General features: G+C 42.2%; 1 protein-coding gene across 2 annotated transcripts in view; it reads left to right on the forward strand.

The window, feature by feature from the left end:
- Positions 1-1,249: 1,249 nt before the first annotated feature.
- The window catches only part of cpeb4b (cytoplasmic polyadenylation element binding protein 4b), a 34,015-nt gene continuing 7,873 nt past the window's right edge, over positions 1,250-27,391 (forward strand). Inside the window, exons 1-5 of one of the 2 annotated variants that reach the window (XM_033637752.2) lie at positions 1,250-1,664; positions 2,473-3,710; positions 15,430-15,520; positions 22,146-22,196; positions 26,104-26,127. In XM_033637752.2, the coding sequence (XP_033493643.1) occupies positions 2,520-3,710; positions 15,430-15,520; positions 22,146-22,196; positions 26,104-26,127 (1,357 nt within the window). In that variant the 5' untranslated portion in view covers positions 1,250-1,664; positions 2,473-2,519. The remainder of the gene's footprint in view (positions 1,665-2,472; positions 3,711-15,429; positions 15,521-22,145; positions 22,197-26,103; positions 26,128-27,391) is intronic. The other variant, XM_033637763.2, reaches the window with a different exon arrangement.

Genomic DNA, 27,391 nt, shown 5'->3' on the forward strand with positions numbered 1-27,391 from the left:
GAGGTGGGGTACACCCAAGACAGGCTGCCAGACCATCATGGGCAGACACATAAAAACAGGCAACCTCTCATTTTCACACACCTCCAGGAAATTTAAAGTAAGTGATTAACCCAATTGGCATGTCTTTAGGCTGTAGGTGGAAGCCAGAGAACCCCTAGAAAACCCATGCTGGCATGGATAGAACGTGCAAACACAGAAGGACCCTAACCCAGGGTTCGAACCCGAAACTCTCTTGCTGTGAGGCTACAGTGCAAACCACTGCACCCCTCTGCCGCCCTTAAGTGTATCATAAATGAAACATATTCCACTCATTTCACTTGAGGAAATTCACATGTAGAGCAATGTTTCCATGTCATAAAGTCATGTTACATAATGTCGCATGATGTAAGATGGCTGAACATTCATATTAACATGTATGGTTTTCAGTAACAATCTTATATGTCTTGTTTTGTCGACATTTGGACGTTGGAAATGTGCAAATTAAAATATGTTTCTTATTGAGGTCAAAGGTTAAGGTGGTGTTGTAGCCTTGTGTTGACAACATATTAAGAGGTCTTTACAATCTTTGCTCTTTCAGATTTACTGACATGAAAAAGGCAGAATATCATAAACCATCTGAATATAATGCAGTCCAGTACAAGAAAACCACTATCAATGACCTCAATGCTAAAATCTGTCTATCTATCTATCTATCTATCTATCTATCTATCTATCTATCTACATAATTAACTTAAACCTCTCTCAACAAAACCGTAACATTGCAGGCATCATAATTTGGATACAAACTGGATAAACTGGATAGATGACCGACTAAAAACACTACCAAAATAATACCCTACCCTTCTGTTTCATTTGCACATTTACACTGAAGGAGTGTGAGATCAAAAAGCCTGAGCCAAGGATGCTCTTTTTCTGAGGCATTTCCATCCTTTCTAAGGGGGGGTTGGGTATCTCAGTTTTCTCACGACCTGATATCGGCTGCATCGTGAAAGGACAGGACCGTGCTGGGAAGATTTTTTTTTCTTTTTAGTTAATCATATTTGACCTCAGTGGGCAGTACTTATGGATGGCATGGTTGTATTATTGGTGCATGGCCTTTAAATGTTGTAGGAATTAAGCGAAGCTGCCGGTCGTCTGGCCAATCACAGACCGAGGTGTGGCCCTCGGGGGGAGTGGCCACGGTGGAAGGGGCGGTGCTTGAAGCGGAAGTGTGTCTCGGCTGATCTCTCGCTGTCATTCGGCCACTGTCGGTTTCAGGAGAGAGGGGCAGCCAAAGAAGCACACAGGAATCGGCTGGCTCTGTAGGACAGTTAGCGAGAAAATAATCCTGAAAACCAAACGAACAATGAAACCGATCGAGTAAGGCTTGTGAACGAACCGCGGCCGGATATATTTCACTCATTGCCACTTTAACAAAGCTCTTTGATCACACAGTCCAGATTAGAGGCAGCAGATAGAGAGCTGTGTCATTGAGCAGGCAGGACACGTCAGGAGAAGGGAGAAAAAAAGCTGACCGACTGCACTGTACGAGTCAGCTATCAAATCGCCTCTGAAAAGCCCTGCCTGACGCACTCGTTTTTTTTCTCAAGGACACCACCTTGCTTTCAAACCGAGGGACGGATCTCGACAAAGACATCGCCGAGGTCGAAGGTGGTGATCAGAAGGTGAAACGAAATTTTAATCGCCTGTATCCAGCCTGTCCAGCTAGCTAGCATTTATGCTAGCTGGTTGCTAGCTAGCTAACGTTAGCAACGGGTGGAAATGTTAGCTTGCCATGTAGTTAATTTAAACCGCTTCACTGTCGGCTGTTACCTGACGTGTAAAAAATTTAATAACGAACAATTAAGTGTGACACTGTTCATTTTATGACTTTCATCTGATACAGTTTGAGGTTGGACTACACGTACTCCTGACAGCTGTCAAACAAGGTCGAGTGTTTTTCCTCTGAACGTTAGGACGGTTTACTGTTAATATTCTTAACGTTCATTAATATGTTGTACAGCGGGGATCTCCTTAAGGTTACACTGCGGGTTATTCATTATCTGTCAGTTGGTTTGCGATAGGAAAACGTCTCCAAATGGAGATTGTGTCGGCTCGACACAGCAGTGTTCCCAGTTATCTTGGTGGCTGCCAGCAGCTCAGCTGAAGACTTACAAGCTGGCAGCGTCACGGGGTTATAATTAGCTAAAGATGTAATGTTAACTGGTTGGCTTTTTTCAACAGCCCAGAGTAATAAGGGTAGATTGTTCAGTGCAAGAGTGAGCTTATTCATGACAGTGTTGTGTGATTATCATATGTCTAGATATCCTCTGGGGGAGTAAAACAGATCCAGCAGAGAAAAAGATCTTTTATGTCACTAGTAAATGTCCATGGCCATCACCATTTGTTTCTAAATCCCTTGATCTATAGTGAAGTGAGAGGAGCTGCCTGCTAACTCAGTGCATGCCATCCTGTGTGCTCTTCTCTCAATAGGACCAAACGATCACGGGATAGCATTTGTGTGTGGGGGGAGAAAACAAATGGGGGATTACGGGTTTGGAGTCCTAGTTCAAAACAACACTGGCAACAAGTCTGCATTCCCGGTCCGAATCCACCCGCATCTGCAGCCCCCACACCACCACCAAAATGTGTCGCAGAGCCCTGCTGCTTTCATAAACAGCACCACAGCCGCAGGGAATGGCACCACGGGAGGCTCTCCCTGGCTCTTCCCTGCCTCTGCCACCCACAACAGCGTGCAAGACGAAATCCTGGGGGGCCCGGAGAAGCCCAAAGCACAGCAGCAACAGGAAATGCAAGAAACGCAAGAAAAGCAGCAGCAGTTGTCCCCTGGGAGTCACCAGGAGGGTGGGAGTGGTGGTGGGATCATTTCAGAACTGGAAAAAGTCCGGTCAGAGGAAGCCAAGACAGACAACGGCACATCTGAAGGAAGTAACGGAAAGGAGAAGCAGTTACGTCTTGAGTCACCTGTCCTGACAGGCTTCGATTATCAGGAGACGTCTGGTCTCGGGGGAACTGGCCCGGTGCAGTCCAGTACAACCTCGTCATCACTTACTGGCTTCAACAACTGGTCAGCTGCCATCCCGCCGGCGCCATCAACCATCATCAATGAGGACGTCAGCTTCTTCAACCCGGCCTCTGCCAACAACGGGCCCCTGCTGTTTCAGAACTTCTCACACCATGTCAGCCCAGGGTTTGGCGGGAACTTCTCCCCCCAGATCGGTCCAGCGGCGGCCTTGTCCCAGCACCACCCGGCTCCCCCACCACACCCCCACTTCCAACACCCCCACAACCAACACCAGCAGCATCGACGCTCCCCGGCCTCTCCACACCCTCCACCACCCTTTCCACACAGGAATCCGGCTTTCAGCCAGTTGCCACATTTGTCCAACAGCCTGAACAAGCCCCCGTCCCCTTGGGGTCCAGCCAGCTACCAGAGCCCCTCTCCCTCCCCCGGCTCCTCCACCTCCTGGAGTCCCGGAGGAGGCTATGGTAGTGGTGGCGGTGGCTGGGGAGGGTCTCAGGGCAGAGATTATCGCCGAGGGCTGAACGGCGGGATGACCCCCATCAACTCTATTTCTCCACTGAAGAAGACCTTCCCTAATAACCATGTGGCATCCCAGAAGTACCCCCGAAACAGTCCTGCAGGCTTCAACCCCAAGTCCTGGATGGATGATGGAGTCAGCCGCAGTGATAACATCTTCCCCTTTCAGGTCAGTTTCTAGTTTCTTCTTTGATTATGTATCCAAGCATGTGTGTGCATTGTGTGTGTTCATGCTTTTGTGTGAGAATATTTTTCAGCAGTGGCCGCTGGCTGCCTGAATGATTAAACATCAACGTGTCATTTATGTTAGCTGTTTATTACAGTATGTGGTATAGCTGCTATTTTTAGACGTGGGGGGAGGGTATGGATTTACATGAAGCATTTGTTACCGTGTTAGCTTCGAAATAAGTCGTCAGGCTCTGTACTTCCACAGCTGTATGTCTCTGATGATGACTAATGTGGCTCTGTCACTGCAGTGGTGTGTGCCACGTATACGAGCTGGGGGCTTGAAGTGAAGAGTGGGGGTGTGGGGAGTGGGGGAGGCATCATGGATGGAGAGGAGAAGATGGGGAGAGGGAGTTACAAATGGGGAAAGCGGGAGAGGGTGCAAGGAGAATTATCATAAAGGGATGGGTGAATGACCAAAAATGACAGAGGCTAACATGTAAAGACAAATCCTGACACAAGAAGGCATCATCATGGTTTTTTTTTTTTTTTTATTCCAGCTAGAAGTGCCAAAAAAATGCAGGTAATTCTGTGGATTTATGGCCCAAGCCTAATGCCCAATGATTTTTCACGATTACCACTTTATTAATCACCCAGGTCGTGGCTGCCATAGCCTACCAACTTGTTTTCGAAATGCCAGCCTATTCATAGTTGCAATTTTGATGCCCAGGTCCACTCACAATGAAGATAGCGTGAATAATTGTATTATCACATGTAGAAAACAGCCGATAGGATTGATGGGAAGAGGTAAAGGGAGCATGGAGATAAATTCGCTCTATTGATCTAACTCATGATTGATTGTGTCGTTCCTTACAAGGAGGCAGGGGTGAAGAGAGGCAGGTTGCTATAGCTCCAGCTAGGCCTGATGACCTGATGAAAGACTTCTTTAAGTGCTTTACTTATCCTTTGCTTTCTTACAGATGGACAGTGTTCCTTTTGCTCTGTCAAATTAACTTCTGGTCAGTCATAGGTACTTGATTACCATCGGTTCCCAATGTCATCTTGGATGGAGCAGACAGTATTAAATTGTCTGAATAATTGCTTGTCTGTGTTGTTTCAGCTGTCTGTCAATAGCCTAACAACATTACTAATTGGCCTTAGAGACCACCAATGAAGGGCTACTTCATTTCCTGGCCATGCCCATCCATGGGGCAAGTCTATGTCGTAATCTCTATTTTCATGCAGACAGTTTTGTTTTTTTTTCAGGAATGAACTAATGTCCTCCAAACAAGCAAATTAACTCAATCTAAGCTTTAGAAAGTGATACTTACTGTGACCTTTCCAGGTATTTCCCTAACTATACTTGGAATTAAAGATGCACAGTGCAGCACAGGTCAAATGATAAGGACAGTGTGCTGACATGTCTTGACATGTCATGACAGGTCTTGGGTAATGCTGCTGAATAAGTAGCCGAGCTTACCTCTGAGCAGCTATTTACCGTTAGTTAACAGCCTAATTGCTGTAGGTATGGGGTCATTCCAAACCATTCAAGCCTAATCCTTGTTCATATTTGGATTCACAATATGGACTCTAATAAGCAGCATATTTCAGTGAAAATTCACATAAGGCCTTCTTAACAACAGATAATGGTTACATGCTGCATAAAAACAGGGTATAGATGCAACTAGATCTGTAAGCAGATTTTCTTCTTATCAGGATTGTGATTCTGCATTCATTTTGAGCAGTGGAGAGTCCCTACTTGTACGTCCCCATGTCGGATTTAAGTTAGCGTTACTTTAGCTGCAGTATGTTGTTCTTCATTGTGGTTGAATTAGATCAGCCAAAGTAGCGTTGTCCTTGTGCCCTGTTGATACTGCAAGGGCAGAATGGCCTTACTGAGTGTGTGACTGATTATGTAAGTATAACCAATTTACAAAGACCAAGGAATTGACAATATAGGTGTAGAATGGAAATAATATGAAGGTGGTGTTGACACTTAACATTTAAACTATTGGACTTGTAATTGATAGGTCTGAGGTGATACAGATTGGTATTATGACAGCCACTGAACGTTACCTGACTCACAACAGAGCCATTTGCTGTGACAACAAGCATTGTCTTTCTGTGCGATGTGCTTTGTAAAGAGTGTTTTAAATATATCAAATTATGAACCATATATCATGTGTTTCGCTGAACCATAAACTGATGGTATTTTTCCGTCCCCTGTAATTGAATTGGAAAATGCCTCTATTTGGTGTGAGGATACAGATCATGTTGCACCATTGAAGCTATCACTATAGAAACCGCTCTTAAATTATTCCACAGGCAACCAAGTGTCGGGTTCATTTGTCAGAGGCCTCCTCAGCGTAGTTCAGTCTTTAAGATCTGTAGGCCATTTCATTCCCATTCACTCCAGTTTTATTGCCTTTGCTGAAGAATTGCAATAGCCAAAATCGTCAGAAGAGTAGCTTTGTTTTGCTCTCTAAAAACTGAACTCAAAATGGTGCTTGTCAGGGTTTGTCATGATCATGAACTGTTGAGATCACTGATGACACATGTTGCCTTACACAAGACACCCCGGGTTTGGTAATTGAAATACAGTAGCTCCTGTAACTCTGAACTAAACATACCCCATGAGGAACTGTTGTCACACTGTTTCACTATAAGCCCTTTCCAACTGTCTCCATTTTAGCACTGACGTGACAGATGAAGGATGAGTGGCTCTTGCTTTAGAATTCCCATTCTTTCTGCTTGTGTGCAATCAAAGTTGGTTCATCATAGTGTTAGTGTCTTTGTAAATTTTTGGATTAGATGTGATTGTAACATACGGCTCCACAGAGGCAATAGTTAACTCCTATAAAGTAGCACTTCTGTAGCGTTTGCCGTTAGATGCCATTAGGAACACACATCAAAACAGCAATATGTCACTGGTGAGCTATGTTATGTTAACGGCTGGCTGTTAAAGCAAAGCTCTCTCTCTGTCTGCCTGCTTTCACAGAGTTTGGCATTATCTCATAATTGCCTCAGGCCATGACATTCATTTATGTGTATATGAGCAAATGTGTAGATGCAATTTGAGTGCAAGGCCATATGCCATTTGGTGGATATTTTATCCAAGGTGGTGTACAGCACCATGGTGCACAGAGGGAGAAAATATTCCAGTACTGTGGCTGTTGCTGCAGTAGGCAGGGCCACTGCTGTATTAGAGCAGCTTTAGTATTTGGGATGGGCTCCAGGCCAGGCACACTGCTGCTAACTGCTAATACACTGGTCAGCTAGTAACTAGCCTCAGGCCAGAAATTTGTACCTTTTTTTAAATGCCAGGAAAGCCTTCCTTGCTTTTCTTTTTCTCTTTTCTTGCATTTTTTCCTTTCCATCCATCCATCCAACCAACCATCCATTAGTTATTCCTACTTATCCTTGAGGATGGACTGCAGACAGTCCCAGCTGACATTGGGCAAGAGGTGGGGTACACCCTGAGCTTGTTGGCAGTCAATCACAGGGCTGACACACAGAGACAGGCTACTATTCATACTCACATTCACACCTACGAGCAATTATGGTTTCCCCAATTAACCCAACCTCATTGGATTGTGAGCGAAAATCGGAGCACCCAGAGAAACCCCATGCTAATTTTCTATCTTCTCTTGCTCCTATATTCCTCACCTGTGAAATCCAAGGTCAGAGACTTGCTGCTGTGTCAGGTGTACTGGGCTCACTCGGATTTGAAAATTTGGCCTATGACCAGATCAAGACCTGCAGGGCCTGAAGGCGCGTAAGCCAGGACAGGATATTGTCTCAGTAAGATACCTGGGTAACTGTTGGTTACAGCTCCCGCCTCACTGTTTGTGTAGCTTAGGTATACTGCAGCCTTCCACAGTGCTGTTATATGAGGGCACATTATTAAAGTGGAAACAAATGTTGAGCACCTGTTGTCTGACTCGCGCATTCTACTTCCTTGTAACCTCTGACTGTTTGAAAGGCCATCTAATCAATATGACAGGTCCTCAGGCGAGTATCAGAAATCATGCCGTGATTGTCAGTGGCTATGTTTGGTATGAGACTCCCATGATGAGGACATGATCATGAAGCAAGAAGCTTCATCCTTCTCAGGTAGCCCTCCTTCCCTTTTACGTGATGCGTGCATGCAGATTCTCTTGCGTGCATGTCTACAAACAAACCCTCCGAGCCATCAAGCTGCAGCGGCCTGAGGTTTCAGCCATTACCTCTGGTCTTTGTGACATTGGTGTTAAATGAGAGAAATGTTTTTTCGACTAATGAGCGGCCTGAGCTGAGCTGGCAAGCGAATAACTCTGCTGCTCATACAGCCTCATTGTGCCCTTCTCACACCCTTGACAGACGCTCTGAAACAAGAAGAAAGGGAACTTGTGTGTGTGTGTGTGTGTGTGTGTGTGTGCGCGTGCGCACATGCCCATGAGTGCATGAGCCCTAATTAGTCCCTGGCCTATGTCTTCTGCACATGTGTCTTAACAAAGGAAGAAGACAAAGCAGAGTCTATGTGGAAGTGTCATATTGTATTTAGCCTAGCTCATTGCATACAATAAAGGAGTCAGTTCAGTCTAATCCCCAAGCAGTGCAAATACTGCCTGAACCCCTGCCTCTGTTACTCCTGTTACAACCCAAATGCGCATGCACACACACACACACACACACACACACACACACACACCACTCAGCCATTCAGCCAACACAATGTAATAGGTTGTTTCTGACAGTCGGAGGTATTTAATGTCATAGCAGGTCTTTGAAATACTTTGACCAGGAAGAAAGATAATCGCAAGAATCAAAAGCTCAACCTGCTTCCCTTTCCTGACCTCCTTTCTTCTCTTTTTACTTTGCCTTACCTCACAACCCGCTTTCCCTCTCTCCGTCATCCCCTTTCTTTCATCTGCCATTTTCCCTTCCCTTCTTTGCTTTGGGCTTCCTCTCTCTCTCCCTGTTTTCAAGGGGATGTGATTAGATGCACAAAAATAGGAGAAAAAATATCAGCCTTCTCAAAAATGAATGCTAGTCGGAGGGTGTGATGATCTTACGGGCCTAAAAGCCTTAAAATAATACAGCACTCTTATAGTCTTATGTGCTTTACCTTGTTACTTTTTCCACTCCTCTACCCTTCATAAACATCCATTTTTCATTAACAGGCAGGTGTCATTGAAGATTAATGTTGGAGTTAATCACCCACAGTATGCTGTATTTAATCATTCTTTACTCCCCTACATGTCATCGAAATCTGTCGGAGGTTGCCCTCTCTGTTTTGCGTTTTTTCCCAGATTAAAACCTGTCTAGAGTCGAGTGGCTTTTCAAGCAGTCCGATCTACTTTTAGTTCAACCTCTTTTTTACTTTACAGTTAAACAGATGCAGCTTGAAGATGTGTAATTTTCTGAGTTTTTAGGAAGGGTTTGTACAGATGCCCACTACTATCATCTATTATGGATGTGTGACAGTCGACTAGGGGCATGTGAAGCAAGCAACAGACTGTGGCATGGTTGTGGCTAGGTACAAACAGTAAAGTGCTTTGTCTGCCTTTTAAAAATTTAATCTGACAACATTATTTTCTTGATTAATCAATAAATCATTTAGTCTCTAAAACATCAGAAACCACAATTTCCTAGAGCCCAAGTTGAGTCATCATATTGTCTTGTTTTGTCAGACCAGCAGTTGAAAACTCAACGATATTCAGTTAAATAAAATGTGAAGACAAAGACATTAAGCAAATCCTCACCTGAGAAGCTGGAACCAACAAAATATTTGCCATTTTGACTTGGAAACAACTAACTTATCCAAACAGTTGCTGATCAAAGTTGTGTCAATCAACTAATCCACAAATTGGTGCAGCTGTAGTATTCTCCAGAGTTCAGGTAGCATTGGCTAAGTGGCGTGGTCCCAAATGATCACAGAGTGGTTTATATAGGTAGGTCTCACCTCTTATAGAAAGAAACCAATTCATGCAGACAAAATGTATGTACTTCATATAGGGAATTTGAATGTTTCGTAAGTTGGCCACTAAATGTATACAGTATACACAGACAGAAATGTAGGCTAATGATATGCGTTTCATTTTGCTAGATCCTGGTAGATTAAGATTAGCTACTGTTTTGTTAGTTTTCAATTAGCATAGCATTAGCTAGATCATCTTTGTTAGGATGATTCTGTGGTTGGAATGTGGCTTGTAGATCTGAGAGTATCGTACCCACCCGTTTGCGAATTGGACATCGACCTCCAACGATTTTAAGTTTTTGAATTGCTAACAGGTGTAGGTGCAAACACCAAACCTTTGACCTCTGACCACTTTATGTTTCCTAATTTGTAAGGATCAATATCATTAACTTACTTCACTTTTGTAATATTTCACTCCTTTGCCTCTGCAGAGAGCTTCTCTTATGTATGGACATTTGTCTTTACATATTTCCAGTGACACACAATTGACAGATTACATGACTAGACTTGTGACAGATAATGACAGCTACTGTAGCTACGGACACTTATCTTCCAAAAATGGAGGCGCCACCCCAGAATGCTTTGCGATATCCATTCCCCATTGACAAGAATGTTAAGTTATAAAACACCATTAAATGAACCCACTGTATAGACCATGGTTATTGAAGCAAATAAGCCCAGTTCAGAGTTCATGCCTCACACAGTGCCAGCACAGGATGTTTTTTTTCCATGTGTGCTTGAACATTCTCTGAGCACATGCTGCCTCTTTTTGAATTGATGGTTTCAGATTTGTTTATTCCCAGTACTTTTAGATCAGGTCAGAACATATTTGTTGATCCAGGGACACACATTGAAAATGGTGACAGGGCCCAGCAGAAGCACTTTGCCATTATTGATCCATCATGCAGGTTTTTTTATTGACAGTCACTGTTAAAAACGGGATGTGTCTGACCATTTTGATCCATTTAGCTTTATTGGGTCATGATTATTAAATTTTTCTGCTTACCCATGTATACTGGGCTACATTTCACTGCTGCCCGCAAGTAATACAGTACAGTATGTACTGCCATATCCCCTATGTTTGCAATGATGGCCTTGGGTTAACATGGGCAAGCTTTCATAGATACATATGATTTGGACCGGGCTGTAAATTGTGTGTGTCTTGCTTGCAGCTAATCTGTTTGTGCATCCCTGTATGTGACGAGTGACCATGACTGTGTGTGCGTGTGTGTGTATTTGTGCACGCCCTGCAATCTGTCAGGGATGAGTACGTTGCTGGTCAGCTGGCCAGTTGTTGAGAGAGAGAGAGAAGGATGCACGAATCTGATGATTAATCACCCTCTGCACCTCTCCAGGCTAATGCTTAGCAACTGCAGAGCACCAGCCAGGCCTCATGTTCGCCATACAGCCACAAAATGAATTCCTGTTCTCCTGAAACAGTATAAAAGGATTACCTTGCAGTATTACAAGAAAATATAAGAATAAGAATAATGACACCCAGTGAGAGCGTTCAGTTTTTTTAACTGGAAAAGCAGGAGGAGCTTCTGCAGCGTATCTCAGAAATAGTGCACTTTGCTGCTATACCTATCTGTATTTGTCTTGGGTAACATGTTTATGTGCTTGCCTCTGCTCAGTTACACTCACTAGTGGTATACACTTCCCACAGTAACTAGTCTGTCACTTGTTTCTGCCTCCCTTGTCTTTGAATGTTTGGTTTATTTGACCTAGAGCTGTGGCCTAAGTCCACATAAGATACTGAGGCGGATATGAGAAAATAGTAGACCTAGTCTGGCCTATATCCCTGTGTTGATATTTGTTTTGAGGGAGAGAGTGTGCACTGGGTGTGTTCTTCTATCATGTCATCTCTGTGTTAGTATGTTCCCTTCCCTCAGTCAGCGTGGGGATTCTACACCAGCCAAATTTCTGGTAAAAATTTTGGCTACAGCTGCAGATATTTTGGCTGTTTCATCAGCCAGTGTGTGCCAGACATCCAAGCATACTCTTTGGCTGATCAGATAGTGAAAGTAGCTATTGGATTTTGGGAGCCACTGCAGACAGCAGACAGTAGATGAAATAGTGAGCTGCCTGCCTGCCTGCCTGCCCCGACCCTTGGTCACATGGTTCACTGACGCAGGTCTGTTTCCCCTGAACCCTTTAGCATTTGACCCCTGTGAAGTTAATGGTGTAACAAAGTATGCTATGAGCCTTTCCTCCCAAGGTGGTTTTGCTTTCACACCATTCCCCACAGACATTGGCCTAATGTTTGCAGCGAGGGTTGTGACCTGGTTGCTGTATAAATGAGTACATGCACAGATGCATTTGTTGGACAAAGTGGTGAATGGAAAGAGTGATTGACTATACAGATAGGTTACTTAGACACGTTGGGTAATTCTTGTTGTGCAAGGCCTGTCCATTATCAGTCAGGTCGAGGGCAGAGCTGATCATGCAATGTTGATGTCAGGATGTTTTTCAGACTATTCAGGAGAGGTGAGTTTGACACAGAGCTGCACATTGAATTATGTGTCATTTTGTCAGGACTGTAGATTTTCTTTTGACGTCTCACAGCTCACTGTAATGAACAGGCTTTCAAATGATGCCATGCTTTATTCCTATTGTTTAACGTAAATGTGTTTTTTGAACATCAGTCCACAATTGTCACTCTTCACTTTGTTTGCTGGAGACAGATGTGATTTCAAGTAGGCTGTACAATAGACCTCAATCATACCTCAATCTAAACTGAAACTGCAGAACAATGGTGGCTGTTCTGGAAATGTTACATTTCTCTTAAAGGTCCAGTGTGTAGGATTTAGAGGGGTATATTGGCAGAAATGGAAAATACAATAAGTATGTTTTCTTTAGTGTATAATTACCTGAAAATAAGAATAGTTGTTGTGTTTAAGTTACCTTAGAATAAGCAGGTTATCTACATAGTCCTCATCCATGGAGTCGGCCATGTTGTACCACCATGTTTCCACATTAGCCCAGAATGGACAAATCAAACACTGGCTCCAAATAGGTCCATTTGCATTTTTGTATTGGCCACAGTAGTTGGCAACCCCTTCACAACAAGTAGCGTTGGAAGAACCCAGATTTCTTGTAATATATAAGAGGAACAAACCTCCGAGGATAACTTGGCTTCCTGCACCTGCATCTGCGATGAGCCAAACAGCGTAGGACAAATCACCAGGTCTGTTTGTTTTGGATAGCAAAAGACCTCTGCTCATAATTCAGCTCCCGTTGAAAATCTCCTAAACCCCTGAATCAGAAAAAAGGTTAGCACATATTAAGCTATCAGAGAAAATAGGCGAGCACATATCAGCTTTTGGCCTATCCACGACGAGCTGAACAGCATCGGAGAAAGACTGACATGTAACATGAAACGGCTTTATTCAGTGTTTAACTGATTTTAATCACCTGATCCGTTTGTTTTGGAGAGAAAGACACCTCTGCAGATTATTCAGCTCCCAATAAAATCTCCTCAACAATGAACACTAAAGGAATCCTAACTTGGATTTTGTGCTTGGCACACAAATTTTAGCTGGTTGCAAACTGCAGTCCTCGCTGCAAGATGCCACTTCATACTTCACACTGCTCAATGCTGTGCTTTTGCAGAGTGAAGCTTTAATATCTGCAACACCTCGGTGTTCACAAGTTTTCTAAGTTTCAAGAGGCATCATGTCATCATCTAAACACTTACAGTTCCCTGATTGGGCTGTCAGCATCTTGTCAGGCTAAATCAACTCTAAGCAGATGTCTTCCAGACTTAAGTGTTGTAGCAAAAACTGTACATGTATTCTGGCATTGTTATTTTACAAGCATGTATCTCAAACGTCCAGCAGGCTCTCATTCTCCCTGTCCTTGTGTTGAATAGTTTTACTCTGGTGTTAGATTGCTCATGTGTGTGTTCTACATTACCGCATACATCACTGTGTTTACACTGTTGTGTTTGAGAGTATCTCTGTAGATAGCCAAAAAAATGGTTTATTCAGTGATATTATGCAAGTATGTTATTATGGTTTTTTTTTGACATTTTCACTCTAAAATAACCAAGTGGTTGATTCAATAGACACAATGGGGGGAAAAAAGTTTATTTCAGTCGTGACCAGACAGTTAAGAAAAAAAATCATGACTAAACATTTTAGTCACGATGTAGAGTTTAGTAAACAACTTGTAACCAGAAGAGTCATTGGCTCTGTGCACTGTGAGATCTCTGACGCATAAATGAGGAATAGAAACCTTTTTTTAAGGTATTTCTGCTTTTAAGGTGGCATTGGAGAATGAGTGGAAAAATGGGGAAGAGATAGAGGAAGGTATGAGAAAAAGCACGTGATGATGGGGAATTTTTAGCACCGTCTGTAAATATAAACAAAGAGGATATGAATTTCATGTTGTGGTCTTGAGCAGCAGCATCTGTTTGTGTTGTGGTTGTTTTGGACACAAGGAAACCAAAAGAGTTTATCAGTTTGTTAACAAGTTGTTGTCAGAGGCTGCATATTTTGTTTGGCTGAGGTGGAGTCACGACAGAAGCCTTATCAGCATGGCACTCGGAGTGAGTGTGTGTGTGTGTGTGTGTGTGTGTGTGTGTTTATGGGCACATTTTCGATGTGTGCGCATATTTTGTGTGTACACGTTTGTGTGGTTGTGTGTTCTTGCACTTCATTGTGTGTGCATACAAACATTTCCAGTATGGTCGGTATGCCAAGGGTGCCCTTGTTTTTAGGTGACAAAGCTGTCGCTCAAGATTTGGCTCGACTCCTGCTTCGTTTCTACTGCTGGTTTTACTGTTGTCCTCCATTATGCTGCCTCATTGAATGAGCGAATTTATTGCACAGTTAGTCAGTTAAGTTTGCAAGTAACACAATAAACAATATAATCTCACCAGACAATAAGCCAGAGAGAAATTAAATACTGACAAGAGAAATTAAATTTAATGTTGTAAAAATCATTCTCGAATGCTTCACACACCTGTGCCACAGAAATATCTCTGAGGTTTTTTATATTTTGAGCTCATGTTTGCAGCTAGAAAACCAAAGCAGGAGTCCGAGAACATTCAGCAGAAGAAAAAGCCCCTTTTTAATAAGGCTTATTCAACTTCCTTTTATCTCAGTTTTTACATCAGTTTGCAGAATATATTAGCGAATCACTTGAGATTCCACTTATGTGGAGCTGGGGCCCGCTTCTAATTTATTTTGTTTGTCACTCCCGCTATTTAGGCCAATGCCAAAAGTGTCAGAATTTCAAATCAAGAGACCATGAGGCATTTAAATCCTCACAATATCCTGGTATTGCATTTATTCAAAGCGAGGTGAATATTAATTGACGCAAAGGAAGCGAGGCTTCATGTCTTTTGTATTTTTCTTTGAAACAAGCTCAAACTAAAGCAAGAATAATGTGAAAACACTTCATAAATAGCTGGGAGAGCATCTGGCTGCTCCCTTTTTCAAACTTCTTTTTTCAATTAATAGCTTACCTTGGTCCCGAGCATTCAGGCAATGTTTAATGACAGTCAGAATTGCAAAACAGTATATTTTTTGGTGTAAATTAAGATGGATGTCCTTGTCCTGCGTGTGCTCTTTGGTCGGCTTGGGTTAATTGAGGCAATGTTACATTAGAAGATGTAGATAAATCTAATTGCTCCAGCTGCTCCCATGGATCAGTTCATCTCTAAAGACTGTTGGCTGCTGTGAATTTTGATTCTTTTTGGAAACTGGAAGCAGGGGGAAAAAAGTAAATGATGTTTCTCCTCTTTCTGTCCTCTCTTTAGGAACGCACCAGGTCATTTGACAGCTTCAACATGAACACGCTGGAGAGTTCCCTGATTGACATCATGAGGGCCGAGCAGGACACCCTGAAAGGTAAAGCAGACTTTTGACTGTTGAATAGGAAATGAACAACATTAACACACTTCAGCCATCATTCTCTAGATGTATTTTAAGCACACAAATGTTGCACATAATGTGACATATTTCTGTACATGGCTTACACTATATTCATCCATGGCATGTGTCAACTCACTTAAAGTTGGGGTGCTTTCACACCTGCCCCCTCTGGTTCAGTTCAATCGAAGTCGAGTTCGTTTGCCCCCTAAGTGCGGTTCATTTGGGCAGGTGTGAACACAGCAATTGCACTCGGGTGCGCACCATAACAACCGGACGAGACCCTCTCAAAGAGGTGGTCTCAGTCAGGTTACAAACGAACTCTGGTGCGGTTCGTTTGTGGTGAGAACGTGTTCCGACCTCGATCCGAGCCAGCTGCAGTTGCATTATGCATCGTTTGGAATAAATAAGCACGAGCATGTTACAGTCCTGGAGGATTATTAATGTGCACCTCCTCTTGTACTGCCTTAATATGCACATCCAGCACATCCAGTGCATCAAAACATTGTTTTTTAGTTGGAGCCGCACCTCGTTTTCAAACTGTATGGTTTGACTAAAGTGAACAATGCAAGCTATATAGTCCATGATGACCAGCGCTAAAATCAGCTGCCATAGTTGTCCCTCCATTGTGACATTAGAAAGTGTCACATTTATCTTGCAAGTGTACTATTCTTCAACGTTTTGTTTACTTCCTGGATTTTTCCTGCATTCTGACCAATCAAGAGCAGCTTTCTCGTGCAAGGTGTTTGATCTGGTCCGTTTGTAAATGCTGCCTTGAGAACACAAACCAACTTTCGGCAAATATGCTTAAAAACACTCGTTAAGCCTCCAAAAATTTTGTCAAGCACTTTAAAAAGATTCCAGAGTGTTATGGCAGAATACAGTATATACTATAATAAAATGAAATGTAAATCAGCCCTCCTCTTTCATAAACATCAGACATATGTGATAATGATAAAAATAAGTGTGTTATAATTGTATCTCATTGGCCAAGCCAAGAGTGTTACACCTCAAGGTAGAGCTGTTAACTGCTCGCACACACTTATTCACAATTTAACACCAATTCTTAGCAGTTTCACTTCCTCCACAGATCAGATGTCTCGACATTGTGTCTTTCTTTAGTGCTGTGATCAACTATAATAAGAGAGGTCAACTCACACCTCTGTCTTCCTTTTCCTTCTCTCTCCTTCCCACTCTGGAAAAAAAAAGGTTTTCTCACTTTTGAAAAAAAATTTAGCGCAATGAGTCTGACCTCATTTTCTCATGCATTTTGAGAAGGAGACGCAGAGAGAATACAGGACTGATGGAAGCTTAGGCTTTGTATTTAAGAGGGGATTTGTGAGAGAGAGAGAGAGAGAGAGATGGGAGGACTTCACTGATCTGAGCTGAGGTTGACGGCCATCATTAGTTTCTAACTATCACTTCCATTTTGAAGGATGATAATAATTTTCTCAACACAATGACGCATAGTTGTTTCTGTCCAAAAAGTATGGCATATTCGTGATAGTCAAAAATAGTGTGAAGCAGTTTTTTTTATCCATTAACATCAAGTCAAATCAGGATGAACATATTTTCCACATCTTGCCAGCAGAAAGTGTGAAAAGGAAACATTTGGCTCATAATCAAACAGTGCTTATAAACTGATGTAGGCTGGCGGTGTGCAGCACCTTTGCACCTTTAAGGAGATATTAGTCTGTTTCATTTCTGGGTCAGTACAAATCCCTGTCTTCCTGGTCTTTGAAGCTTTCTACTGTATTTGGATTTGATGATTACTGTTGTGCATTTTTACACACACACACACACACACACACACACACACACATATATACACACTCAGAGGTACAAAGAATGGATTGTTGCCACTGAAAGCACCATGAATTAGGCATCACTTGCAACCGCTATCGGCCCAGTTTCAAGGTCCAATTCACAAACGATATTGTGTTAAGGATATCACAGCGCAAACATGCCCATTAGGTTTTGCAGCTGAGTGCAGTTTGCCCTTTTTGAGTCTGATTGCAAGTATCCACGTGGCAAAGTACGCCAATAACACAGTAGGCAGAACAATAGCTGTGTAAAGGAAAACAGCAATTTTCAGACCGTGAGCTACAGGTCTTGACCGACAAGGTGCGGAGGCAGACTTAAACTCTTCAGACAGGAATGTTAAGGTGTTAGAGAGAAATTGTATTTGGGATTTAATATCCCAGTCTGGGATTGCTGTTGGTGCCACATGTTAGCTTGACAATCGGACCAACTTTATGAAGATGCTAATAATGTCACTGTAGCTGCGTGTGGCTATTAGTGCTGATTTTTGTGAATTGGACTGTTTTTGTAGTGAGGCTCATTTGCATAGAAAAGGGCCAATTTTGCACCAGACAAATACATGTTACCTCACTTAAATATGTGCGAATAGCACAGGAGCACCGCTATTTGCTTTGCAGTGCAGTGCACAGTCTTTTGTGAATGTACCCATCACTTGGTAGCAAGTACACCTAGCTAAAACTAAAGCAGTCAAATAAAACAGTTCTGCAATAAATCCTACTTAAATGAACGATATAATGTTCAGTTTCTGTTTAAACTGTTGTAGAGAGCTGTTGATTAAACTTTCTGGGGCTGTCGTTTGTGGTGCTGTTGAACTGTATACTGAGAGGTGTTAGTGTTATTCACAGTTGCCTACCCTCATCGCTATAAATGTGGTGCATACAATGATAGAAATAGGTACACCACATTACAAAATAGGAGCTAACACTTGTAATTGGCTGAGAGTCATCCATCGCAAACTGGACTCTAGCTCACTTGGATTATTAATTGATAGAGACTCGGCAATGGCTGTTACTGGCTGAATGGTGTTAGGCAACATTAGTCAATGGTAACCCAGAAATGGGTTATTGAATACAGCAGGTAGTCAGTGTTTGTTGTTGCAGAGGGTGTAACTGACAGTAATTATAGATAGAGAGCCCTGAGCTAACAAAAAGTACTGTGGCCAATGTGAGGTGTTGGTTGAGAGGGAGTAACTTGTAGGAGAAGTTGTGGTAATGATCATTGTTTGAAAGGAAACACCTTTGATTTATCAAGGCTTTTGTGGACTTTAAGGGATTTGGATTTAGAGTTTAAGTTATCAGTCACATTTCTTAGTAGTTTATTGCACCACAGGGCGTAATCCAAGATGACTGCTGCACAATCATCTTTTTTTTTCGGACTGATCACCAGAAATTGGTTAACTTAGGTTTCTCTTAGAGCTAAAACCTCAGTACAAAAGATCTCAAATGCCATTAACACGTTGAACATTTAAATGTTACTGTGCAGAGAACGTGCATTACTCCTTGTCCCCGGTTTTATCTCTTTGAACTTATATTTTCCCATATGTTCTACAAAGAAAGTCACAGCTATGTAAAATCAGAATAACACAATGAGTGAAAAGTCTGAGCTCCCGACACTTCACTATCACCTTGTATTTATTTCAGCCTTCACACCTGCTGGGTTCAGCCACATCCAGCTGTGATCTAATGTTCTGCTGTCAAGCCTTAGTAAATCTTCCCTCAATATTAAGAGAGAAAGACTGGAAGGTTACCTCATTAGCCGCGTTTTGGTGTCTTAGCTCGAGCCATGCTGGCGCAGATCCCCGCGCAACTAGATTAGATCCAAGAGCTTGGCACCTGAAGACAAAACAAGTTTTCTTCCAAATTGAAAACCCACAAGCTTCTGCATCATTAGGAATCAAACCATGTAGGCTTTTGAAATTATGAAGTATTGTCGATCCCAACTTCCTATAGTAGTTGAATGTGAATGCTTTGTCTTTTTGCCACAGCTCTCTTTATCATTGTTGAAGAAAGATAGATTTGTATGGCTGTGATTATATGTGGAATTAATCTTCTATGTCTCAGTTCATTCCAGGCTTTGTCCAAATTATCACATTGCAACATGTTTATCTTCCCTCTCCTCTCATTTGACCTGTTCTTTCTTCATCCATCCTCCTCAGTTTGTTCTTATACAGTGCCCCATTCTTTACTGCTTTCACATGACGCATCACGCCATATCTCATCCCACACTCCTTATCTTTTTTTTCTGTCTTTTAGCCCTTGGCCTGCTACAAAATATTATTCTGTTTATTCCTTGTTTTCATAATTATAGCCCAGGCTTGTGCACTGCTGTGCCAAGTGTAGCAGTGACTTAAGCGAGTCCTTTCCTTTTTCCCTCACAGCAAAGTAAAAAGAAAAACATAATTACAGCACATTTTCTTTGAGCGCTGACTCCTCTCCAGGCCAAACTGTCCCTTGCTCCCTCCTGCTCTCTGTCACATATGTACGAGCGTGCGCACACAAATATAATAAACACAGACAGCCTGCGTACACAAGCACATTTAGATACACAAAAACAGAGCACAAATTTCTCATTCCAGCAGAACATATTGAACAAAGTGAGCGCGATGAAGCAAGGGAACAGGCGAGACAAAATGTCTACAGTAGAAGTGGCTTTGAATCGCGTCCAGCATTGTCCTGAGTGACAGAAAGGATCCCTCTGTTCAGCCTCCACACACACACACACACACACACACACACACACACACACACACGACTTTGTTGTGTGTGCTTGTGCATGCGTGTGCTTAAACTGTAGCTGCAGCCAGCAGCTTGCAAATAAGGTTCACAGAGCGGGCACACACAACCCTGCAGACACACAGGGATGTGGTATGCTTACGTGCCAGCACACTTGCTCCTCAGAGACTATTAAAGGCTCTTAAAATCCAATATGACGGGTTGTGCTCAGATGGACTTTGATTTCGGGTGGTGCACCCATCAGCACATATATTACAAAGCTAAATTACAGAGGGAGATAAACTGTTGAATTCTGCCATGTAGTCTAGAGGAACTGAGCTTCTCTGCGTAACCTGGTTTTGGTTGGCACCTCTGATATATTTTGATTATGCTAAACTGAGTGTTTTATTGAGTGAGTGAACTTGTGTTTTGATGCCGATAATGCCAGCACTGTGATGTATGCGCTTGGACATATGTAAATCTGTAGTATAGTATGGTAGCTCTAAAAGCCACGGGTGGTCCGTCCTGGTTTCTGTGGTCTACTTCTGTTTTATGCACCACATCTACTGAGCACTGTGGGGCTCAATAGGCGAGGTGTGGGGGAGGGGCCTGCAGATTTCCATGTGACCGAGGCATCGGAATGCACCAATCACAGGGCGGTCCGGACCCGTACAACAATGGTTGTACTATTTCAGCTCTTTCATCTCATTATCCTTCTGCAGCGAGCGGGCCTTGCATAACTTTGAAGCTTGTTTGGCATCATAACATGTATTTGTGTGGGTGCGGGTGTGTTTGTGCGTGTGAGACAGGCCTGGCAAGTGGCTCAATGTAAAATGTATGATATGAGGCTCAGAGAAAGAGAGGCACACATAGAGAAATGGAGGTCGATGAGAGAGAGAGAGAGAGAGAGAGAGAGAGAGAGAGAGAGAGATGGTTGGTGTCCCACAGATGTAGTCTCTAATGAGATTGATGTGAAAGCAACACTGAGTGTTCTCATATCTGTATAGCACAGCTTATTTTGTGTGAACACTCTTAATAAACTGTCTGAAACACCCAATGTTCAACATGTTCCTCTGTACAAATCATCCTTTACAAACCAGATCCTTGCCCTTTCATTTCAAATATGTCCAACATTGTGTGCAGAATTGTTCCAGTGTTGCATGTCAGCAAAAAAAAATCTCTGCACATGCAGCAATAATCAAGAGCTTTATCATGGTCATGGCCGTATGCCAAATTACTAACTGCCTAAATGGTGGTGCTGGTATTTTTACTCAGAATGTTTGTCTCAAATTTTTGTTACTGCCATTTTATGATTTTTACTTAAACTCAAAATAACAAGACTTAAAGGTTCTTTATGTAACATTCAGAGCAATAATACAGCAGCAAACCACTGTTTACTATGTAAAGATATAGTGGGGTAATGGCGTCCTGAGCACAGAATAAAGTTACACTCCCTGTAGGTGTGTTGTAATCTGAGCTTCTCTGTTCTTTGTTGTCATAGATGGTCCGACTGCGCGTGCATGTTAATGTATGTGGATTTTGTGAGTGTATCCTATGGGCTAGCTAATCGCCACACTGTTGTGCTCATATGGTGGTTAATTCTGATATCAGAAAGGGAGCTGTCTCATAAGCGTAGTGCCCACCCTCCGGTTAATACTGTTAGCTCTGTGAGGACTGTTGCAGTTATGTAGCGTTGTTTAGCGAGTTAGCGCCATTACTTGATAGCAGCGGCTTAGCCACCTTCATATTGAGAGCCATGTGCAGCCCTCAGGAATCATAGATAGCCTCTGAATATTGGATAAAGCTACTTTAAACAAGGGGATGTCCCTGTACATCAAAAATCAAAGGATTTTGTGACTTTTTTCAGGGAGCAGGCTTCCCTGATATCTATAGCTAGTGTGTTCCATAGCTTTGGGGCGCAATTGGAATAATGAATCAGACCATAAAACTGTGACCTGATAAAGGATTTATTTTAATGATTTTATCCTTATTTTTACCCCTCTATGTATCTCATCTAGTAATACGTAGGCCGCATCATATTAAATATGTCTGTTCTGTGTCTCTCTGTGCAGGTCGTCTGGGGTTCCCCCATCCAGGAGGAGACAACCCTCTGCCCCTCAATGGTACGTATGGCAACCTACAGATTTTAAGTCACAGGGAGTTTGTGTGTAAAATTGAATACATGATTTTTTTGATGATTTATATAAAAAATAATCAGTTAATCTTTAAAACAATATTTGGGGACATATTAAGCTGTCATTCATTTTCTAAGAGGACATCACATTGTAAATGGTGTTGTCCTTATACTAAAATTGGTCATTAAGGCAGGCTGAATAAAAGTAAAAGTAAAAAACAACAACAGACAAGATCCTTTTTAGTTCCTGTACCAAAAAATACTCCCCCAAGTAAATCATGTCAGCTAAGGGGACATAGAAAGTATGATTCACCCAATTTTAGTGACTTCAGTAACTCTCAGTTCGTTTTTGTTAAATCTTTGTATAGGTGACCCTAAGTACTGCAGATGGAGATAGTTGGCTGGTGTGAGATAACCTTGAGTGTTTGTGTTTGTTGACTGCGAAGCTTCGCGTGCCCTTGTTTGAATGGGATTGAATCCAACTGAAAAGTTTCGTGTGTCTCCTCAGCGGCTCCTCTTTGTAAATGTCAACACAAAATAAAATTGCCATCTCCACACTCGCCCACTTAAAAGTAGTTTTAACCAACAAACATTTCTGCTCATGACCTTTCACCTAGTTGTTAACCTCTCCTGGGTCCTTCTCTTTTTTTTGACTGGATAACGCTTCATGCTCAAACAAATAGATGGATAAAGAGCAGAATAAAAGAGGGTGAACGGATAGAGAGAGGACATGGTTTTTGATACCAGAAAATAAGTGGATGGATTGAGGGATAGAATGAGATAGATCTTTAGGATGGAAAAAGCTTTATGTGTGCCAGCTTATTCTCCTACTTCCAACATTGTCTTGTCCTGCAAACAATGGCTTTTTTTCTGAGTGTAGGGTTTTATGTTTATAGATTTGATTTAAGGTGTTGTTTACACGCAGCTAAGGCCCCTCTGTTAGAGGCAAACAAGGGATATTGTGGTTATATGGTGTGCCTCTTAGAGCAGTGGGCATCTATGCTATAATTTTAGGGTCTGTGATATAAAATTTGACTCATATTCCTTCACCCCCGTTTCTGAAAAAATACTCTGAAGACGTACTGTGCATTTAATTTCCTCATATGACCCTGTTGCATAGTAGAAATAATTTCTTTGAACTTTAAATAAATAACAAAACCTCTCTCTAATGGTTGGATAATATTTTGAAAATCCCTTTGACATGTTGCGCTTTCCAAAACAGCAGTTTAATATTCAGCTACCTCTCCTTTGCCCTTGAACGCTCCCATTCCCTTTATCATTGTGTAATGGTGTTGTTGTAGCTTTTGCCTTCTGGTCTCGGGCCAGGATGTACAACACGAGAGGCCAGTAGTTTCTTCACAGGATCACTGGGTCACATGGCGAGATCACATGGTCAGGAGCTGTCATCAAGCCCTGAGACAGATGGTGCCAGCGGATAGGCAGGATTCAGAGGTTGCACACCAGCACTCTGTCTCTCCGACTCTCTCGTGCTCTTTTTGTCTCATAAAGCGTATACAGATTGCATTTCTTATTCTCTTGATCTCCCTCACTCACTCTCATTTTCTCTCACCCCCACACTGCGTTTTATCAGCTTGTTTGTCCATCTCCTCCAATCTATTTTTCTCTCTCTCACACACACCATCTTTTTATAGCACTCTCTGCTCTCTTTCAATCTGCTTTCCTGTTTCTCTCTCCTCTCCCTTTCTAGCTCTCTTTGACCTTCCCCCCAGAGTTAATGTCCATCTGGGTTGGAAAGTCCGCTGAGGGAGGCGAGGATTATTGCTTGTGTGTTCTGGCCACTTCTTCATCCTCTCCGTGTCCTTATAGTTTTAGACTGGTCGATGCTTCAATCTCTCCAGTGTCCACATTTTAATTTGTTTCACTTCAGCCCTGTGCAAAGAAACATTATGGCCCAGTGACGAATTAAATTGAATCAGTAAAAAGAGCATCTTCTTGTGTGCACATATGATAGTGAACTGCACTGTGGGCAGAGGGACCTATTAGATTGGTTATACACAGAAAAAAAAATTATATATCTGTGGCCTTGGGATGTATTCATACCTTCTCAACAGAATTATTTAGAATGTGAAACATGACTCTTTAAAGCAGTTATCACAGCCATACATTGGTTTCATTTGTGCTCTCAGATTGCATGTTGTCTGGGTTTAGAAGATGCTATGGTGCTTTCAAAAAGTGAGTGGTTGACGCTATTGTTTCTCTCAATGTGCCTTCTGCAGTTGCCATGGTCACACAAGTTTAACAAGCATCAGCTCAGGCGACAGAGGCAGATAACCGTGCATATACATAACAGTGGCAGCCTCCCTCTCCCTCCTCGGTGCCACTGTTGCCCTCCTTGGCCGCAGGGCTCTTATTGTATTTACATTGGAAACAATGGAGGTTGCAGCGGTAACCGCGAGCTGTCATGGATGCATTTTATTTAAAAGTCTGAAGCGTGACTGTAGGAGGGCAAATCACATATTGTGAAATGGCCAGCCATATTCAGAAACACTTGATGGTAACTGCTCTGTTATTACTCCTGGCAGGTTCATTTGATTTAGTGTGGAAGTTAGCCACAAGAGTGCTTCCTCTGCACTTGTATCAGGAGCAGACTCTGGCAAAATCACTACTACTTGGAACGTTTGGATTTTAGTGACGTACTTGATGAATTTCAGTCTTGTTTCTCTCTTGTTTTTGAATCTGCCATTGTTATCAGGGTTGAAGGCATGTCGTGATACCACAAGTTTAGTAGTTGAAACCAATACCAATGAAATTCCACGACTCTTGACACCCAATTCGACACCACAGAAAAAAAACAAAACAATAAACCCCATGTACGTAAACATTAACTCATTTATTAAAAACATTCAAATTAAAATAAAGTCTATGTGGGTTCATGAGATATTGCAGGTGAGGAAACATTTACTAAATATAGCCTGCAGTATGTTAACATGAACCCCCTCCATTATTGTTGCTGTTAAGCACTTGAACATGTAAGACGTGACAGTTGGTCTCTGTGGGTTTGTCCTGCCCCTCCTTCACTGTGATTGGATGGCTGGCTGAAAAGTGACAGTGACAAACTCAGAGTTTTGCCCAAAGCTGAACACTTTTCAACTCTTTTTGACCAGACAAAACAAATGCCTACCGCCTTGTCACACTTGTCGTCAGGTTGCACGACTGTTCAGCCTCTGTTGCTTTGTTATCTGCACCAAGGAGGTTATGTTTTCACTTCAGTTTATTTGATTGTCAGCCTAGTTTTCATGAAGTCTGTGGAAGGGTGTAGCATGGGCCAAGGAAGAACCTGATAAATTTTGGAGCAGATCCAAATCGAGGGGTGGATACACAGATTATTTTTCACTTTCATCAGCATTGTATGATGGGGCGGCGGTCTGTGCACCCGAAGTGCCCTTTTTAGTGCCCTTTTAGTCTAATGTTGTAATCCTGATGCCTGTATTTACCTGTGTTACTTTTCTCTTGATTCGGGACTTATATAATCTGTGTTACTGTTGTACTGATATCTTCTTTGTGTCTTTGGATTGTATCTTTTATCTCAAATTGATGGTGAAGCTCTTTATAATTTTATTTTGAAAGTGCTGTATAAATAGCCTGGTGACAAGTGTCCACCTGGAAACATGCAAAAACATCTCCGTCCTTTTTCAAAGTGCTCATCTACAGACCGTCAAAATATAGACTTGTACTTGAGTCCAGTGTTGATAACGTGGCATAGTGACAGTCTCACAGGCTGAATATCATTAATAGCTGATTAATAAAACAAAAGGTGGACAAACAATGGAACATCGCTTCACTCACACGAGCCACCTAGCACTTTTATTGGTACAGTGTATTATGCTTCTTTTATAATCACCCTCTTCTTTGATTTGTCCTCACTCCACATGCAGCCAGGAATTATAGCAGGAGACGAGGTAAAATATAATCATGGGTATATTATGTCACTTTTCCAGCATAAATTTTACTCTGTAGGTCTCAATATTTTGACTGCCTTTGTGATGTGAAGCCGTGCTGCTATTGGTTATAAGGCGTTGGTTGTTAAATGAATGCTTGCAAAAGTTTTTGAATGACTCTGCGCTTTGTATCCGTACAGTGAAGTGACATGTTTGTCTGCATGATTGTCTTAAGTGTCGAGCCTTGCCATCAGCTTGCGAATTGATCTGCATCAGCATCTTTCATGAGTGTGCGTTTCTCTCGTACGCTTGACTCTGCTTGCTTTTTATTTCTTCTCATTTTTACAAACATTTTGCAAGATTGTGAAGACAGACAATACTGTAGTTGTTAGTTTCACATTTAGCTGTCAGATAATGAGGCAGAGAGATACACAGAGTTTACACACACACTGCAACAGAAGCACATGGCCAGGCACATGGCCGGACACGCACTCATACACACATCTTCAGTCACACACAGCATGTACTGTAAGCTGAGGCTAACTCCCTTGCATAAATCTTTATAAAGCAGCTCAGGGCAGGTTGTATAGGAGCAGGAATAGGCCGGGGAGAGCTTAGTCACTGCAGCACATACACAAACACTTGGACAAACATGCACAGTCCACTGTGAAACTATTCAGACCCACTTACTGAGAGGACTCATGTGTTTGTTAGAGAGAGCCTGCATGTATATTCAGTCCTTCATAGACAGTCACTGGCCGTGTGTGAGCTAAGGCAACCATTTTTTACTTTATGATGTTTGTTCAGCCCAATCCTATTGAAATGACTCTGACACATACTTTGAATCTGCAACATCTCCATGCCACATTACTAAAAATTAACCCACAACCACCTGACTTTTTTTTTTGGTTATGTCTATACATTTGTATCCTTATTTTAATTAGACAGTTACAAAACTATTTTTAGTTACATATGATCTGCTACTGATCTTTTGTATGCTGTATGTCGTGTTTGTTCCCCTTCAAACAGCAGTGTTTTCTTGATAGCAGTTTGATGATTTGAACATATTTGCAGATTTTATAGGGGTCTGGAAAACATCTGCAACATTTCACTCCTACCAGAGAGTATTAAAGGGAAACTACAACCATTCTCAAAATTCATACATGTTACCTCTATGGTATAAGGCAGTCCAAAAATATTATTAAACATGAATGTCTCTCCCAAATCTACAAACTAGAGTGGTAAAACTTAAACTTGTGATGTCATCGTTCATAAGCAATGAATT

Source organism: Epinephelus lanceolatus, chromosome 11, assembly GCF_041903045.1.
Source record: "Epinephelus lanceolatus isolate andai-2023 chromosome 11, ASM4190304v1, whole genome shotgun sequence".
Lineage (NCBI taxonomy): Eukaryota > Metazoa > Chordata > Actinopteri > Perciformes > Serranidae > Epinephelus > Epinephelus lanceolatus.